The 14,946-nt window shown below is 43.7% G+C and overlaps 1 protein-coding gene across 2 annotated transcripts in view; it reads right to left on the bottom strand.

Moving 5' to 3' along the window:
- ncanb (neurocan b) overlaps positions 1 to 14,946 on the bottom strand; it is a 188,328-nt gene that overhangs the window by 135,581 nt on the left and 37,801 nt on the right. Inside the window, exons 1-2 of one of the 2 annotated variants that reach the window (XM_034080377.2) lie at positions 8,957 to 9,035; positions 5,752 to 5,834 (exon numbers count right to left, since the gene is read on the bottom strand). In XM_034080377.2, coding sequence (XP_033936268.1) covers positions 5,752 to 5,827 — 76 coding nt within the window. In that variant the 5' untranslated portion in view covers positions 5,828 to 5,834; positions 8,957 to 9,035. Of the gene's footprint in view, positions 1 to 5,751; positions 5,835 to 8,956; positions 9,036 to 14,946 lie in introns of those variants that run through there. The other variant, XM_034080376.2, reaches the window with a different exon arrangement.

The following is a 14,946-nucleotide window of genomic DNA, read 5'->3' as shown; positions in this document are numbered from 1 at the left end:
TCTATGAATTCATGTCCGTGACACTCACAGTATCTGCTGCCCACAGCTGTTTTATAGAAGGAAAACCTGCTTCACTTCATGAAATCTCTGCAGCACCAGGAGGCAGCGGGAGGGTTAACTCAGCCTCTGAGAAGACGAGCGCGCCGCCTTCACTGTGTATACCTTCAGAAATAATCATTAGTAAGGCTAAAGACTAAAGAGCGACCGCAGGCTGATCTGTTTTAATCACACACACATATACACACACACGCGATTTAAACGCAGACTTTTGTTCCTCCATGTTTCGTTGTTATTGTTTCACTGAGCGAGCGGACCCGCGATTTTTTTTCAACCGCTTTTTTGGTCCATCTGCGGCGGTAATAGGTTTTGTGGGCTGTGATGATTCGGCTGTACCTACTTGAATATTAAATGTTGAGAGGAAATCTTTCCACCAATAATTCCAATAAGTAATCCAAAATGTATTCACTTCAGGTTTACGAAAGTAACTGTAATCAAATTACTCGTTTTTCAAATGTAACGCGAGCTGAATACAGTTACTTGATTTTTGTATTCCGATTACGTAACGCCGTTATATGTATTCCGTTACAACCCAACCCTGGGGATGCGCCTCATCGCGGAGCAAACAGAAGCATCAATCTCATTACGCCAATCCTGATTGGCTGGTGATCTTGACGTCAACGTCAGGGAATCACCCCCTATAAGTAGCTTGCGCCACGACGCATGCATCATTCAAACACCTCTTCTCGCTTCAGAGCACATCTCTATAGTAGCCGGACAAGCTTAACAGTCGACAGACTGAACCCAAATCCAAAACATTTCGGTCGACGGGCGTTCGCCGGCTACTCCTTCTGCTTCGCAAGAAGACGGTAATACTAACGCCATTTAGTATTAAAATCGACCTCGCCGTTTCTTTCCCCGGAAAGTAAGGTAAGGTTTTGATTTTTCTCAAGCTAGCTACGCACCTGTTGCTAGCTAGCTTCCCCTTACTACCGACACCACGGTAGCGAGGACGCTTTTCTTTTTCTCTCTCATAGAGGAGAAAAGGATTAGAAGTATATTGACACACCAGTCAATATTCTTTGAGAACAAAGGACCCACACCATCCCTTTTTCTCACAACGACGTACCTGTTACGAGCGGGTCCTCTCCACGCCACGAGGCGAACAAGATGGACGCCTCTCCCCCTCACACCAGAGATGTCAGGGACTCGGAGGCTCGGTCATGCGGCTGCGGATTGAAGATAGCAGGCACAGACTCACACCAGGTCTAATCGTCCTGCCTCGGGCTGGAACACGCCCGGGAGGCTATCGACAACCCTGGCTCGTGCGGGCATTGTGCCCGTTTCACCCGAAAGAGCCTCCACCGACGGCTAGCACACCAAGCTAGCTTGTTTGAACAGGACTCCCTCATGTCCACTGATTCGCCGTTTGGCAATCAAGACACGGGGGCGTCCGCCGCAGAGACTGAGCCCCTCACTGTGTCGGTCTAGGGCTCACTAACAGTGGCAGCTGCGGAACCGGGATCCCACGCCGTGTCAGGCCGGGACCCGGTGGCGGCAAGAGACGCGGGAACGGAGCCCCACGCCTCACCAGGCGGGAGCTCCCGGCGAGACCTCACCATGGCCTCGCCCGCGGAGGATGTCCTGGAATTAGACTACATGGAGGACGAAGAGGACACCTCTGAGTCCCTCCTGTCTGATTCGGATGAGCAAGAAGAAGATATCTTCATGTCATCGGCTCAAACGGCAAAGCCGGGAGCGATGGCTGCTCTCCCGGACGATAGCACACCAGCTTCGCCCTGTCTGAGCATGGACCTGCAGGCCGCGTGTCAGCGCACTGCGTCCAGGCTAGACATCCCGTGGCCCGAAATGGCCAAGGAGACCGCCAGGTCCCGTTACGAGGGGAAACATTCTCTCCAAGCAACGAGGACAAGGAGGCAACTCCTCCCGGTCTTCCCGGAGATGTTGGATGAGGTGTCGGTCTCGTGGAGGGACCAACCCTTTAGCAACAAGGCCCCAATCCAGGGTGCCTCCTCCCTAGACTGCGACGGTATGGAGAGGCTCGGCCTGCTCCGCATACCGCCGATGGAACTGCTGGTGGCAGCCCACCTCCTACCGAGGATGGGCCCGTCCCCAAGCAGGAACCCCACGCTGCCAGCGAAGGTGGACCGTTTCCAGTCAACCATGACTGAACGGTCCTACAGCGGACAACGCCGCAGCGGGGCCGGCCCTGTTCTCACTGTAGAAAGTGTAGGTACAACGCTACATTTCCCGCCTCGCCGCAGTCATACAGTAGGCTACGGAGAGCGGCGAGAAACATTTCCTCAGGCATCGAAAAGTGGAACCGAAATTCACATTTCTAAATGATGCCGTTGGAATCGAAATGGTTCTCGGTACCCAGCCCTACTTATAGGGGGTGATTCCCTGATGTTGACGTCAAGATCACCAGCCAATCAGGATTAGCGTAATGAGATTGATGCTTCTGTTTGCTCCGCGATGAGGCGCATCCCATAAGCCACGTTCACACTGCGGTACTTTTCCCACAAAGGTTAATGCGAACTTAGTTCATGCGAACTCTTTAGTTCGCATGAACTAAGTACAGATCGCGTTCACACCAGAAAAAGTCCCTGGGGGTGGATTAGGCAAATGAAGCCGCTGACGTCACTTCTTCTTCTTCTGCTTTGGGTTTACTGGCAGGCCGCAAACCACTTCACGGCGTATACTGCCGCCCAAAGTCCCCGGCCGGAAGTCCCCGGAGTTGGGGACTGGCTTCAGTAGAAGCTGCTGGGAGTCCCAGTAGCTTCTACTGAAGCCTTCCGAGTAAATCACCAGAACGCCGACACTTCCTCATCTCCACCTCTCCCATGTTTTATTTTGTGTTGCCATAAGTTAGTCTCTCTGCGTTTCTGCGCTGGGCTAATGCTAATGCTAATAATGCTAATGCGAGGATAATAAAATGGCGGCTTCACAAAACTTTTTGGGAGTTTTACGGGGCGTGGTTTGCAATTCGCCCAGCCAATCAGGAATATAGCTCTTTTCTCCAAAAAGAGCCGCTCGAAAGTCCCTGCTCTCTAGCAGGGACTTTCGAGGGGGTAAAAAGGGTCGCATGAACTACTTTTAGTACCGGCTCTTTTTGGTGTGAACGCGATCATGAACTAAGTTCGCATGAACCTTTGTGGGAAAAGTACCGCAGTGTGAACGCGGCTATTGTGAGACATCTCACTTCATGTTACTCTGAGGCCTGGGGTTACGTAAGTAACCTATAGTCTTTACCTGTGTTATGGCCACATTTCTTCCCTTCTGATAAAACAATGCATTCGCTTTTTTTCTCCGCCTCATTGTAGCGAAAATGGGCCCAAATATCACATCGTTTCTTTATCCCAAGCAGTGGTGGCTTTAGACTTTTTTGTTGTCAGTCATTTTGACGGACAGGATCATAACATTTCCGTCATAATCCATTATTATCCGTCGAGTGCACAGTTTATCACTCACTCGCGCTGACGGGGGGGGTATTCGGTTAACGCGACTGCGACCACTGCTCCAAAGCCCTGTTGTTGCCATTTTATTTTCTGTTAAATAAGGTTAGTTAGACCATGAGTTAGACCCGAGTCTTTCACGTTAGGAGTGTGCCGCTGCCCGGTGTAATTCAAATCTACCGCCACGCGCAGCACAGACACACACAGCTGCTGCCCTGCCAGTGCCGCAGCACCGGAAATGGAACTGCTGGGAGAAAAACTAACTATCAGAGATGTAACGTTATCTTTGATAATATTTCGTCTCCTCATTTTTCGTCAACGATATTGCATGATGATTTCGTTACAGTTATTGTTTACTGCCGTCGGTGCCGTCTCGTCATCGTCTCGTTTTCGTCATGGAAAAAAAGGTCGTTGGCGAACATATTTCGTCATAGTTTTAGTCAACGAAATTAACACCAATCAACACTAATACAAAGGTGCAGGGAAAGGTGTTAGGAGGAGCAGCAAAACTTCAATGTGAGATAAAAAAAAGTGTTTCAGCTTGTGGTCTCATTAAAACACCTTGTTACCACAGCAACATTATTCTTAATCCGGTGACGGTTGCTGAAGCAGTTTTGACCTCTAAAGAGCATACCAAACTTGCAAATGGATACATGAGCCTTGAATTATTCAGCGTGAATACAATAGTTTGATAACGTTTTCACAAGATATTATAAAAAAGGTGGATTACGACTTACTGTTGGGCCTCCAGAAGGTTATTTGGCTTTTGCTTATCTTTAATTGGAAAGACACCCATGATTACCTTTATCACACATCACTCTGCCTCTCATACAGTCCCTCTGCTTCCCTACATGCTCCACAACCAGATTTTTAGGCAGATATATCCATCCCAGTTTAATTACACCGCAGACATCATTTATCACATTATGTGCATTGAAGAGGGTGTGTGACAGAAGGTGGATACAAACTCAGTGTTAACCTCAAGAGGGTGTTTTGAAGGAGAGCAACATTATGATCTGCTTTCAAATGCATAATTAAGTTTCACATGCATTTTCATTTGATTTGTAGCAGTACTTAAAAACTATGAATCATGTGGCTTATTGGCCAAATACAGAATCCGATATATCTGAGGCACTAGAGCGGTGCAGTGATGACGTAATATTGTAGGCCGACGCCAAAAGTTAGCATCTTATTGTTGAAAAAAAGATCTGTGGTGAAAACACCGTTATGATACTTACACGTTTTGTTCAGCAGGATAATCACCACAAAACAACACTTTATGATTTCTTGAGTGTAATTGCAATTGCCTGAAGTGAAACACTAATGTTGGGCTATAAACAAACTACATAACGTTTAAATGGCTGTGCATCAGCACCGCTAACCTAAACAATTAGTGTTTGTGTAATTTAGTAACTTGTAAGCACCAGCTGTTTTTATGACACATATAGAAGTGTTGGATATTCCTGAAAGGGGGTATTTACTGAAGTGTTTTTAGTCGTAAAACAAATTGGAAAATCCTTTAAAATGGTGTTAACCAAAGACCTTCTTTTAGGGATTTGACCCACACAGGTTCAAAGTACTTTTGACTTTGACATTGGGGGAACTGGTAGTAGTAACTCATTCCTGCACCACTCTTTAAAGGTGCCCTATTATATTGTTTTTCATCAATATATTAAAGGTCTCAGATACAAAACATGTCTCTGAAGTGTTTGGCTCGAAATACTAAACACATCAAGCATTGTAGCATCCCATAATCCCCTCTGTTTCAGCCCCGTTTCAGAAGTGCTGATTCTGGGTCTGTTACTTTAGATGAAAATAAGGAGCCACTCTCAACGCCCCTCTGATATTTGGTTAAGAAGAACACAATGGTGCTCTAGGAGGAGATTCAGGTGATAAGGTGTGTGGGGGGGGGGGGGGGGTTACCTTGATTGGTTATTGGCTAATGGTTACACAAGCCAAAAAATCGTTATGACATCATAAAGAGGCAAACATCTGATCAGCTCATTTTCAGACAGGTTTTTTATATAAATGGATCAGGACAGAAAGTGAGCGAATCTTTTTTCCTGAAACTCTCAGAATCTCTTTAAAAAAAACACAGGAAAAAGTGGATTTTGCACAATAGGTGACCTTTAAAACCAGAAAGTGTTAATAGGCTCCTTTGCAACAGAGAGATTGGTAAAAGGTGTGTCGGGGACTCGGTGCAGATGATTATACAGAGTTATGAGCTGTACACAGTCAGCCAGGTGACAGGACTGCCTACAGTTTGACGAGGACTCACCACAGCCCACAGTTTGAAGCAGAAGGAGGGCCAGCAGGGGCTGCAGTCCACACCCAGGCAGAGCGCCCTGCATCATGCTGCACCTGGAGACAGAGAAGAAGAGAGGGGGGGAGCGTGAGTACACAAAGGGAAGTGAAAGCAACACATTACCCTTGTGAGGCTCGCCTGACACACACAGCAGGCTCAGATGAGTCACCAGTTGCAATTCCACTTCATAGGATCTTTTTTTCTCAAAGAGAGCCTTAGGATAGCGGGCAGTCGATTCATTTTTCAGTTTAATTTACCGTTTCATAATGTGGGAGTACTAAAGTCCTCTGGAGCGCTTTGAGACTCTAGCTGTGATTAAAGGCTTGTAATGGCTATACAAACATTCTTCACTTAATGTGACCATTGTGTTTGATCTTTTTCAAGTCAAATAAAGACATTTTATCTTTACTTTAGAGACAAATACAATCCCTAATGAAACGTAATAAAGGATTCATTCGTAATGTCTGTACCACTTATTCCCTCTCAGGATCACAAGGTTAAAGCTATCCTCGCATGTACCCGAGAGAAGGCCGAGTCAAACAGACCGTGGTAGACTGGCAACTTGCCCAGTGTTTCATAGACGCAGATGTTCACTTTATACCCCTGCTGTCCAAAACCACCTGGCTCGCATGTCTTTGGACTGAGATCTACACTCACATGGAGCTCGTTGTGTTACAACACTGAGCCACTATCTTCAAAAATAAAACTTGATAAAAAAGTGTAAAGCATCTTCACTAAGGTACCGTCATTGTAAAAGTTAGATTTTGTGTAACAGAGCTCCTGCCAGTGTTTGAGACAAAATATCTGGAAGGAAAATCCAATAAAAGGTTTGCTTTTTAAATAAAAGCTTGCTTGTTGATATGCGGTGTGGTGAAAAAACAAGATTGTTTTTGGTAAAAACAACGGCACAACAGGGAAACTTACTGATGCATTTCCTCCATAGAAACAGCCCGATAAAAGCATGAGAGCCAAATCTAACAAGATGGACTTCTGATTTCCCTTGTTGCAAACAGCATGCTGAAAGCTCTGCCAAGCAGATACAAATATCAAAGCTGTATTAAAACATAGAACAATCTCACTTTGAGAGCCAGGTTGACAGGAGCCGTCTATGGTATGTCTGCATAGATTTTATTGTCATGGTCTGACACACCCACCTTGTTTTCCCTTTAATTCCCCAAAGAAAGTGACTTGTTTTCACGCGGAGCAAAACAAATAGATCTTGAAGTGACTATCTCAGTGTAAATCGTGGGGCTGAATATTTCTTAGCCGTATTGTATTCAGTGTACTTTTTTTTAATCTGCCTAGGGGTTTGGCTGCTGGTAGTAGAGATGCTGGACACAGATAGCCAGTGTCAGTTACAGCAGTGTTGGTCACTCTGATTCAATCTCAAAGGTAGCCAAGGACTAAAACACTAACCCTGTACCAGACACCTCTGATGTGTCACGCTGAATGGAAGTGTGTGCAGACTTCACATTAAGTCCCTTAGGGGTTTAATATAAATTACAACTGGTCACTTAAATGTATCTTAGTATAAGCTCTTTACATGATACATCTTCATATACAGTAAGGTAAGTATAAGTAGTGTACTTCAATATAGGGCAATTATTGTATAATGGCCCATTAAGGAGGAGATTGATTTTATGTTAGTCTGTTGTCCACGATTTATCTTTCTTTCTGTTAAGAAGATGGCGTGTGTAGTGGCACTGAGGGTGACATATTGGCCTCTTTGGTGTGACCTTTGTTTGCTACGAAAAAGGTTGCTTTATTAACAGCAGTCTTCAAACCTCAAAGAAGCACTGTTGGCCTTACTGGTGCAAGTTTTGTTCTAAGCCTTACATACGTTTTGATTTAGTAGTGTGTTTTCCTACTTTTAACCGACACTTACATTTGTTCTATTTGCCACAACAAGTGAGGCTCTTAACTGCCAACTAAGACTACTCTGACAAAGACTAAACAGGACGTCATTCAAGCACAAAAGCAGAATTCTGGCAAGAGTTTCTCATCATGGTGAAATGTACAGAAAACATTGGCTACCTCAAAGGTGTGAAAACATAGTCTACATTTAAAGCCATGTGTACAATGTACTATGGAAAACCATTGGAATTATTTGGTTTAATCAAGTTCCTGTTGACGTTTCTATAATTGTCATAACAGGGTTATTTCATGACAAAGTTCAATCTGTAAAATGTTGTAACTGTAGTCTTTCTAATGTGTTGCTTTGTGGCAGGGAATACATTATCATGGGGGTAGTCCTAATTAGTGTCAAGATGAAAAACAAGTTTAATATCACATTTGATAGTGTGTTTTTGTTGTTGCCAATATAAGGTTACATGTTGTACCACTATGACGAATTGCCATATACTGTATATTAGAATGTGTTAATACCAACTGCATAGCTTCTCTCTCTTTAGGTCAGCAGATACTCAAGGGTCAGAGTCGTGTTTACTGTGATCTTGCTCTTATACTTAATTCTCTACTCAACATCATCTTTATAGCACTCTTAACCCTGCTATTGATCGTGTCTTCTCTTTGTTTCCCTGCTTCTTTCTTCTGCCTCCTCTTACTGTACATTTGCTGTAATGTAGTGAATTGAAAATGCAACAATATAATAAGCTTTTACTGTTTTATACCTTACTCTCCCATTATCTATTTGAATTTTTCTAGCAAGTTAGCAGTTGTTTCAGCAAGTCTTGCCACTTATCTTTCCTAACACCCCTTTTTCCTGATTTAATATATAAGGTTATCGTTCAATAACTTGTGGAATCAGTTACAAGAATTCTAGGACACATTTTTAAAGTGTGTGAGGTTTACAGTACGTCATGTGACAGACAGTATGTCATGTGACAGGCAACATGCTGTGAGTGTCCTTTCAACACATCCGCTCACTTGCGTCAGACCTGACATACAAACCCACAGAGAGCCTGAATGCAGCTGCTGACACAGTAGCCTCTACAGTACGGATGGGATTTGGCATCCGCTGGACACTGTCCCTGAACAGCGATTGTCCAATCATAGCATAGCATAGCAACCGTAACTAAGCACGGCAGGCCTGTCAAGCTTTGATTTTGCTGAAGCAGTGTGCATGGTGCTGTAAAAGGAGCAATACTTGTCATTTTCAGAGTTTATATTTGTATGCAACACTTGGATGCTATTTTATAAACAAACTCCAAAGCCACACCTGCGTGACGCCTCCGACTGAGCGTCAGGAGGAGCTCTCCTGCTGTTTGTGCGATATCCGCCGGAAATATCTAGCAAGATCTCACCATGTCAGCTCAGTACACTGTTCCCTATCCAGCCTGTGTCACAGGAATGTGGCAGACAGACAGATAGACGGCTATAGACAGACAGGCAGCCTAAAAGACAGATATGCACGCTTAAAAGAATGTACAAAGCCAAGCAGATGCGTTTTTAAGTCAAAGACCTTTACACAGCCTATATCAGCGTTTATGGTAAAATCTGGTCCAGCCCATCTGTCATCTCATCCTTATCTCACCTTTTACCTCATTCTGTCTGTACCCATGACTCCAATTTCTTATGTTTGTTCTTTCCTTTCCTTTGGTCCTCTCAAATTGCCCCGTCACTCTTGCCTCACTGTGGTGCATTATTAAGAGGGATCATGAATCACTCCGGCTGCCCCGCCTGTCACTCCATCAGAGCACACGGCTGTTCCTGATGCACATGCACACATTCGATACACACAATAGCGCCGGTTCCACAGGGGGAGTTAGTCCCATCAATGTATGTGTATAAGGCCCTTAGAGTGAGACATGAGGGAAGCCTTGGAGTGACAAAAGGCTGTTTTCCTTCGGGGGGGATACAACCAGGGTTTCAGGACCTGTCACACCGTGTTATACATAAATGGCTTTCGCGGCTCACATTTCCTGCACTAACAGTTGGTCATGTGTTTGCACCGGTCTTACAGCATGGTGGTTTCTTGTGTAGCTTGGGAGTAACTATACAGAATAAAAGCAACAGCTTAATGGTTGAGCATATTCAATATTATAAATATGGACAGAGGGTGTCGTTTTTCTCATACTGATATTCTGAACAATCTGTGCTGTTGTATTTGCTGTAAAGTGTCTCTACTGTAGGCTAATTTTATTATATGTACAGCACTTTGGCTCGACCAAAAATCGTTTATAAATGTGCTATATAAATAAAACTTGATTTGATTTGATAAAACTTGTATGAGGTGGAGCAGCAGGACACCGTTGCACAAAAAAGGAAGAACAGAACAGGACATGCTATGAAAGAGATAATACTAGATGAGTCATTGCTAACTCACTGAACTACAAAAATACAGTCAAATACAGAGAAAGGAATAAGGACTGGGGATATAGAGAGAGGAAAGGTGAACACAGAGGTGGTGAGTGAAAGAATGATGGAGGTACAGTAAACAAGTGGTGGGATGTGGACAGGAAGCAGGAAATAAAGACAGGAGGGAGTAAGACAAAGAGAGTGAGATTTTAGTCACTATTCCACTTTTTTTCCTCTCACTTTTTTAAAACTATTTTTCTTTTTGTATTACTTTTAACATAGTATATTTTAATATTTTTTTAATATTGTCTGCTTATCTGTATTATTGTGTTGCATTGTTGGAGAAGTCTGTGACCTAAGATTTTCAACGACATAATTACTCTGCAGCTATGTTAGTTTGACAATAAAGAACCTTGAGAGACGGGAAGAGGTACGGGGAAAACCAAAGCTTATTTCCGCCCAACTCAAATGCCAAGCCTGAGAGGGTGGAATCTTAAGCAACCATACATTTCCCCTGATGCTTTGCTAGGCCTGCCGCTGTATGTATACGAATGGGAGCTTGTAGTCCTATGTGAAGGGATACGGCACAGATCCCAACAAGAACAAAACATCATCAGATTCAGAGACCACCGTATGTGTGAGCTAGGGACAGTTTCATTCCACACAACTCACACATTCAGGAAATAACATTTTGCTTCCTGCCTGAGAGGCTGAAGAAGATGCAGGTTATGAGGGAGGAGAACTTGCAATAGCTCTGCATTATAATGAAGTCTGCGATATTATGGAAATGGAATATTTAATGTACAAAATACCTATGGGAATGCAAATGTGCTTGTGTGAATGAAGTCTGAATGACATGGGCAGATGCTCCGTGAGCGTTGAGCACACGCATGCATGCACGTGATATAGACTCATCAGTGCAGACATCTCAACTCAAGACACACTTCAATGCTTTGTAGATGATTTGTACTTTTACTTAAGTGCTTTTATTACATAGGATTTTGGTTTTATTTGTATATTATTTCCCCTTTGTTATATTTCAATTGAAGCATTTTATTTAATTCAAAGCCCTGGGTAATTGTTATTTGGAAAGGTACAATACAAATGCAGATTATTATTAACACTCTGCTATGCCTGAATGAGAAGCTACTCGTGCTCACTTGAAAAGGTGCAGTTAATCAGGAGTTTTGCAAAGACGGATGGAGAGATGAGAGAAAGGAAGGAGAGAGGAAGGAATGGATGAGATGAGACTGTTCTCGCTCCAGCGCTATCGCCATGGAGCTGAAAAGTGCTGTCAATTACTGTGAAGTGTTTCGCTGCACAGTCTGCGCCCAAACCCACACATAGTGCATTTATTAAGTGCTTGTGTTGGTTCAGATGCTTTTTGCTTTATGTCTCCAATTTGAATAAACATGATGGTCCACATGGCAAAGGGAAAGAGAGAGAGAGAGAGAAAGAGAGACTAGCTGCTGACCAGCTCCACCACACAAAGCGGGGGTGACATTGCTGAACACCCTGATGTTGCAGAGGGGGAATACGCCTCAGGGCTGCCCAGAACTATATAGAAACCCATTACTTACAGCTGAAAGCCACCCAGGTCTCTCTCATTCATACAGCGATCCCGCCCACCAGCCAGCAGCCAGCAGCCAGCTCCCTGTATAATGGTCGGCTGGAAGCAGAGCATCACCTCTTCCTTTCTGTGAAACATATTACCTAGCTCTCTGTGGCCAGAAAGGGTGAGCTCATCCTAAATTACATGTGGATAAAAAAGGCATAAGGAAAGAGAATGATACGGAGCGAAATATTCTCCACTGAGAAAAGAAAAGGGGAAAAAAGTAAAGGGATGAAGAGAATGAGGGACGGAGAGAGAGATTCCTCTGAAAAATGAGGTTGCAGAAAGCTTTTTACGTGCAGGAAAGGGTGGCCAGGCAATTTCCAAATGTCTGAGACTTCTCATTTGCCGGGCTGCAAAGCCACTTTATACGGTGGCATGTTAAACTTGTTCTGGGAACATCACGGTCCCCTTGGCCGGCTGCATGTCGTCCCCCGGAATATAAATGTGGCTTGAGATGAGGGGACAGGAATAAAATTGTTTCGACACCTCTAGAGTTTCAAAAGTCAGAGTGGGATATCTTTAAGGTTCACACTGACAAAAGGCTGTCTTATTCCGCGCATATGTGTATGGAGATTTGGATGAAGGTAACATTTGAGAATGATTCACTGTTCAGTCTCAGTGCTGCATGCTTTTGACTGGATAAATGTTCGAGCGTGCAATCATTGTACTTATCAATCCTGTCAATTAACAAATTCATTTTTTGTAAATTTAATCTACGAATGGTTTAAAAAGCGACAAATACTCAATGCAGGTTCCCAAAGTCCAAGGTAACATGTTCAGATTGTTTCATTTCAACCCAATATCCCAAACCTGACAAAGAATTAATTTTTTTCTTGAAAAATCGTCCATTTTTTTCAACATTGTTTGACATTTTTAACATTAAAACATGTTGTCAATTTCCTATCGGCCCACTACTCAATTAAAAAGAGTGAACTCATCTGTGACCTCGACAATTCAACATTTAAAAACCTTTGTTTCAATGACTAAAAATGCTGTCTTCCTTTTTAAATTGGAACGCAGGACGTGTTTGCACTCCTGCGTTCCAATTAAATTAAAGTTGCTGTAAAAAATCATGTAAATGAATAATAAATGGTATAAAGACAGAATCCTGCAACAGTGACTATAACACATAATTGGCTAAACTCAGCTCACCCGTAAAAGGTGCACTGATGCAATTACAAGGGGCGTGACAACTGGAAGATATAATGGTACGGTCTGTATTGTGGTTTGTCCTAATCAATATTTTTCACACATAGCAAGACCACACACAGGCCATAAGTCACACAACGCAGCATGAAGACATTACATGATGATCTCCTCTGTGACCGCCCCTGGCCACTCAACACAAGACCCCTCACATCACCACACACTCCAACATAAACCATTTACAGATGTACACATTTGTGGTGAAAGGATGCTATCCATTTTTTACAGGAGGTCTGGGTGCAGGACATATGTTCTGGGACAGCTGCCAGGTTTTTCCTCTCTTCATTTCCCTCTCACTCTTATTCTCTCTTCTCTCCATTGTTTCTTTTCTTTGAATCTCTGCATTTCCACTCTCTCCCTTTGTTTTACTGTCTGGCAGGATCAAGGGACGTATACAGTAGGGTACCGTAAATCTTTGCTGCAAGGACTCCTCCGTTAATCAAAGTCGGTGGTGCGGGGATATTGAATCATGCAGGGGCAAAGGCCTGGGGGCCGGTTAGTAAAGCGTCACCATCAACCCCGCACCAGATCCCCCATCAGAATAAATAGAGTGGCAGCCTATAGATCAGCGGGATCGTACCATATGTGTAGTGTCACAAGTGTAATCGAGCTTGGCTCTTGACCTGCAAGCACACAGGCGTGTTGTTTTTGTAGCAGTACAGAGAGGGTCGAGGGATAAGTCAATACTACAGTTCATTGTCTCTCAGTGGTACTTATCACATCATACTTATCACATGCTTAACACCATTTGCTAATTGGTCAAAAGTGCAGAGTACAGCTAAGGCTTTTTCTTTTTTGCAGAGCGTACTGTATATGTGGAAAATGGTAATCTATCTAATAATTGTTACATCCTTTAACAACATTTTTTAATCCATAATATAGTTGAGATATTTTATTTCAAGATGGTGGATTGGAAAAACTCAATGCCATCTCTAGAGCCATGATGGATTCAAGAACTAGAGCGAAAAGTGTAACTATTTATCAGCTCTGCTTTGTGAAGTCACAAGGCCATGTAATAAGAACATCATGCATGGGTTAAAGAAAGGAATTTCTTCCTTTCCCATTCCTGCAAACGCCCTCAAACTACCCCCTTCATCACTCCATTCCGAGACACCAAACTAATAAACAAAGAGATGAGAGCTGCCTGTCTTTCAGAGAACTCGTCCAATCTACCCTTTTGTTTTCACCAATTAGGTTAAGAGGCCTGAATGACGAGTGAGGAGGGTCAAAAAAGAGAGATGGAATGTACGTAGAAAACTAGAGAGATATGCATTTATACTGTCGATACCTACAGAAAAGTGTTGGGGAAATATTTTCCAAGGCCCATAACTTTGACCCAGTTTATCAGTTCATGCTGTCCTGACTGAGCACACGCACTTGTAACCTTGGCTGCTGTGCTCTCAGTGTTTTGTCTCCCTGTTCCTGCCTGTTGGCGTCAGCTGATCGAGGTGTTATGATTCTATCTTGTTATGCAGCATGTTGATGATTCTCTCTGAACTAGCTAAATACACGGGTCTGGGGTAGAGTTCTTCAGAATTGACGTGGCAACTCTACCGTGAAGTCAGAACCTCTGGCTCTTGGACTTGTTGTGAATTCTCCGGCCGAAGCTTCTAAATAAACCATCAGTGTTTGACATCAGAGCTCCTGCTGTCTCCTTCCTGAGTCGGTGACTCCCACTGCATTGCTACACAGAAGTGTCTCCCACAAAAAAGTATAGTGTGTGTGTGTGTGTGTGTGTGTGTGTGTGTGTGTGTGTGTGTGTGTGTGTGTGTGCGTGCGTGCGTGCGTGTGTGTGTGTGTGTGTGTGTGTGTGTGTGTGTGTGCGCATGTGTGTGTGTGTCTGTTTTGTATTTCTGTTTCCTCCCCGTCCACAATCCCTGTTCCAATATGTTCCAAATTCAATCCATTCCACTTATATTGCTCATTAAATCATCTCACAAATCACTACACACTGAGAAGCATATGTGGCCTCAATGTGCTTGACACACACACACGCACGCACGCACGCACGCACGCACACACACACACACACACACACACACAAAGAAAATGACAACAAACGTCTATTGGCAGAGTAAAACTGCTGCTTT

Source organism: Pseudochaenichthys georgianus, chromosome 4 (genome assembly GCF_902827115.2).
Source record: "Pseudochaenichthys georgianus chromosome 4, fPseGeo1.2, whole genome shotgun sequence".
NCBI lineage: Eukaryota > Metazoa > Chordata > Actinopteri > Perciformes > Channichthyidae > Pseudochaenichthys > Pseudochaenichthys georgianus.
This window is presented reverse-complemented; position numbering and strand designations above follow the sequence as displayed.